Source organism: Hevea brasiliensis, chromosome 2, assembly GCF_030052815.1.
Source record: "Hevea brasiliensis isolate MT/VB/25A 57/8 chromosome 2, ASM3005281v1, whole genome shotgun sequence".
In the NCBI taxonomy this organism is placed as follows: domain Eukaryota; kingdom Viridiplantae; phylum Streptophyta; class Magnoliopsida; order Malpighiales; family Euphorbiaceae; genus Hevea; species Hevea brasiliensis.
Window position 1 is genome coordinate 2542470 of NC_079494.1, and position 4246 is coordinate 2546715.

The following is a 4246-nucleotide window of genomic DNA, read 5'->3' on the forward strand; positions in this document are numbered from 1 at the left end:
AAGAATGCCTAGATCATTTCTTTCTCAAGTGTATGCTATGATTTCGCCTTGAAAGGTTTAGAAAGATTGTTCTAGGATTGGTGAGACATCAATTAGCTACTTCTCACCCTAGAGTTTTCTCTAGGCACTCAAAGTCAATGCAATTGATTGGGTGGCCCTTGGCTAAGAAGATATAAACTAAAGCAAGAATCCAATAACTTTGCACCTATCTAGAACTTTCAATCCATCAAACCCTTCTAAAAGTAAGCTTAATTGCTCTTCAAAGCAACTCTCAATCCTTTAAGGATAAGGTAAAATTTTATTTTTATGATATGCATGATCCTAAAATGAATGCATAAATCGAATTAAAACTAAGTGTAATCTACATGAAAACTATATGCAAATGTATGTATGTATGTATATAAGTATAGACATATGTGTGGTATATGTATAAGTGTATGGATTATCTATATATGGATGAATGAAATGCAATAAATGAATAAATGAAAATTTTAAAAATTTTGCAAAAATTTTGCCCTCACCCCCAAACTCAAATGAAACATTGTCCTCAATGTTTAAAATGAATGCAAAGATGGGCAAAATTGTGTGAAGTACTCAATTAATGAAAATTTATACAATTAGGGATTAAATCAATATAAGGTCAAAAATTCCAAAATTAGCTCAAAGTGATATTAACAATGAAGCTTTAGAGAGAAAAATGTGGAAAAGTATTCCAAATGTATGAATTTACACTGCTTAAGATGTTGCTTAACCTGCTGCGTAGGGTAAAGCGAAAGCATAAGCATTGGCAACATACCATAAGCATAAATAGTAAAAGGGTAAGCTGTTACCTCCAAATGATGTGAAACAGATGTGGCTCAAAGAAAATTGTGCAACTCATCAATGTCAACAAAATTAGGATTGAAGAAAAAGATAAAGTGCAAAAATAATGTGCAAGAAGATGAAAAAGTGTAAAGAAATAAGATGTAACAGTTAAATCAAGAATTAAACCAAAAAGCATTCACGGAATAACTATGTCCGTAGCAGAAGATAAAATAAAATAAAATAAAATAAAGGAAAGAAGTGCAAGTATAATCATAAAAACTAATTACCAAAGTATTACAACTATTACTAAAGTTTGAAAATTAAAATAAACAGATTACAAAATAAACCTAACACAGAAACTGAATTGAAAAACTAGTACTGTTATTGCTACTGCACTAAAACTAATACTAAATTGCTGCTACTGTTCAAGCTCTGCTGTCAAGGCTTTGCTGCTACATCAGGGTCTGCAGTAGGTTCATTGTGATCCAAAGCTTCAGAAGCAGTTTCCAAATTTTCTGTGAGGTCTTTCATTTCTTGAAACATGTCTTGGGCCCAATGATATAAGTTGTTATAAGATTGGGCCAATTTGTTGTAGAGCTCTAGCATTTGAAGTTGTTGCTGCTTCTGTTTCTTTTTAAGAGATGAAAATCTCTTTTTAAGTTTCTTTTCTAGCTTCTTCTTTTGGTTGACCTGCTGCTGACCCATGGTATCAATTTTGACTTCTAAGCTCTTCAAGGTAGCAAGGATTTCTGTGGTGTCAGGTGAGGGAACAGATGGTTAGACAGTGAAACTTGCTATTTTGGATTCCAAGGATCTTAATAGGGACAAAATGTCTACTAAAAACTGCGGGGCAGTGGTTGGTTGGGGTTCTGCTGGTGCAAAGGTAGTGGGGTCTGCAGTACCACTAGCTTCAGGGTGCTGCTGTAACAAAGCATAGGTATAGCCTACTTTCTCACAAACATCCATGTGCAGCAACATTGTGCTGTCTATATATGATGCACCAGAAACTGGCAGCAACTTATATAGACTAGCATCAAAGCTAAATGAGTTTGCTATAGCAGTTATATATCCTCCAAAAACTATACTACCTTTGGTATGCTTTGTGACAATTTGGTGCCAATGAGTAGCTATGAAATGGGTTGTGCTTACTTGCTTTCTCTCCTTCATGCACCACAAGAAAAATAAGTCTCCAGCACCCACAATACTATTACTGTGTCCCCTTCCTAAAATAGTGTAAGAAATGAACCTATGGAGGTATTTCAACACATGATCAACTATCCTAGAGGCTTTTGCAGTCCTCTGTCTATAATAACCCCCAAAAGGTGCAATATCTTTCCAGAATTGAACAGGGTCATAAACAGTTTGCTACCACTCAATATTTTTATACCCCGAATCCTGAAAACCAAAAATTGCATTCATAGCATCCATGTCTAACTCCCTATCAATGCCAGCACATCGAAAATATATCACACCCTTATGCTCAGGTACTGTTGGTTTGAAATTCAGCCTTAAGGAACTAAAAAATTCCAGGGTCAAATCCTTGTACACTGGTTCCCTAATTCTAGCAAATTTAGTCCAGCTGATAGCATCTAAATAGGCAAATACAGAGTCATAAATGCCTAATTCTTTTAAAATCTGCTCATCCATATATTTGTTTGCCAAAATAGGTTTAGAAGCTAATATCTCATAAGCATTTTTCATATCCATATCCTTAAAAGCCCAAGGTAATGGAGAGAGTACCTCCTCTATATTATCGGCAGATGACGCAGGTGCTGCTGGAGAGTTTAAGGGTGACTGAGATACAGGTGTTTGGATCGCTGGTGCTGGAATTTGCGAGGAGGACCTAGTCCTTTTGCTGACTGGTTTAGAGGAAGGTTGAGGTAGAGAGTTTAGGTCGAAAGGAATAGAGGGTACTCTTTTTCGTTTTCCGACAGGGGTTTTCTTGGGTCTACCTGCAGCCTTTTTAATTTTACCTTTAGACTTCGTTTGAGTAGGCTCAGGTTCAGGCATTGGTTCTGGGGAATGAGTGTCGAAAATGGGTGTCTCATTTTGCGGCTCAATTTGTGGCGAAAGGGGGGTCGGCGGAATGAGAGGTGGTGTTTGGCCTGGGGGTAGTGGTGGTGATTGAGGTGGTGGCGATTGAGGTAACGGCGGCATTTGCGGTGGTGGTGACTGAGGGAGCGACGGACTAGGACTGGGGTTAGGGTTTGTGGGTAGAGATGATGGAATGCCCATTTTTGATTTGACAGAGTGCCGAAATCTTCTGGGTTTGGGTTTGTGGGTGGACCACATTTTAGTTCTCACCATTTAATGAAAAGAAAGAAACTTTTCAACTTCCCGTAAAAATTACCGAAAAAAATGGTGCGGGAAGGGAGTCGGCAGAATGAAAGTCGTGGCTAATAAGGAGTGTGGGCGAGGGTTTTATAAAAATGGCGGAAGTTTTGGGCTTTTTAAAATGTGGGGCAGACATCTGGTAATTTGGGCCATGCTTGGGGTTAAGCATAAGGTTCAGCAGAATTTGCTTAGGATTCTGCTTGACAAGCAACATCATCAGCAAGTTTCGGCAGGTTTTGGGAAAAATTGTGATTTTACTTACCAAAAACAGTCCAAAAGCTATGGAATGCTATCATGACCCTCAGAAATTACCAAATACACACAAACACCATAAAATTAAAGAATTTTAGCTCATCATCTCTCATAAACTTAGTAAGCATAGCACATGTTCATTGAGCTTTTTGCAATCATTGTTCATCTTAAGCACCCATTGTGATTACCTTTTTGCACACTTAATGAAATGGTCTCCTTTCTAAACTTATACCAAAAGCACATTTTCAGCAGCATTTGAGACAAGTTCCAAACATTCAAAAATTGCAGAAAACACATAAGAATTGACTTCTTAAGCAGCATGAACAGTAACAAAAATCTGCAGACTGTAAAAACTAGCAGCAATTCAAACAAAAACATGTAAATTCCTAACAGATTACAGAACTATATATACACTAAAAGGTAAAACTTAACAAACACTATTTTTGCACCTCAATAAAGTTCACATCAGTCCTAAATATCAAAATTGATCCTCATTCAAGTTGCATTTCACAAAATTTACACAAGACACAAAATCAAACATGTGCTATCAAGTAGATTGCAATATCAGCAATTTAGCACAAGTTTAAAGGTGTTACTGTTCACAGGTACTGGATAAAATTCAGAATTTTGCTTATACTTGCTCCCTTTTAATTCTTTATTTTTGCTACAAGTGTCAATTTGCCCAATCTTCATGAATGACCTACAAAAGATAAACAAATGTCACTTTTGAGTTTAATGAGGGTAAAACAAAAAATGAAATGAAATGGAAAATTAATAATCTATAAAAGGATACGCTTGGGTTGCCTCCCAAGAAGCGCTTGTTTAAGGTCTTAAGCTTGACCTTCCACTCCAAATC

General features: G+C 36.7%; 1 protein-coding gene across 1 annotated transcript; it reads right to left on the reverse strand.

Moving 5' to 3' along the window:
• Window positions 1–1581: 1581 nt before the first annotated feature.
• On the reverse strand, window positions 1582–3039 carry LOC110654467 (proline-rich receptor-like protein kinase PERK2). Its single transcript, XM_058130559.1, has 2 exons — window positions 2545–3039; window positions 1582–1725 (listed from the first exon to the last, which is right to left on the reverse strand). Exons 1-2 carry the CDS (start codon window positions 3037–3039, stop codon window positions 1582–1584), a joined length of 639 nt encoding a protein of 212 aa, XP_057986542.1.
• Window positions 3040–4246: the final 1207 nt, after the last annotated feature.

Bases quoted from the DNA above. Each gene is read 5' to 3' on its own strand.
- LOC110654467 (XM_058130559.1), bottom strand. From the start codon at position 3,039: ATGGGCATTCCATCATCTCTACCCACAAACCCTAACCCCAGTCCTAGT. The intron at 1,726-2,544 runs GTACTCTCTCCA...GCTTTGTTACAG, and splicing joins CTGCCGATAATATAGAGGAG to CAGCACCCTGAAGCTAGTGG.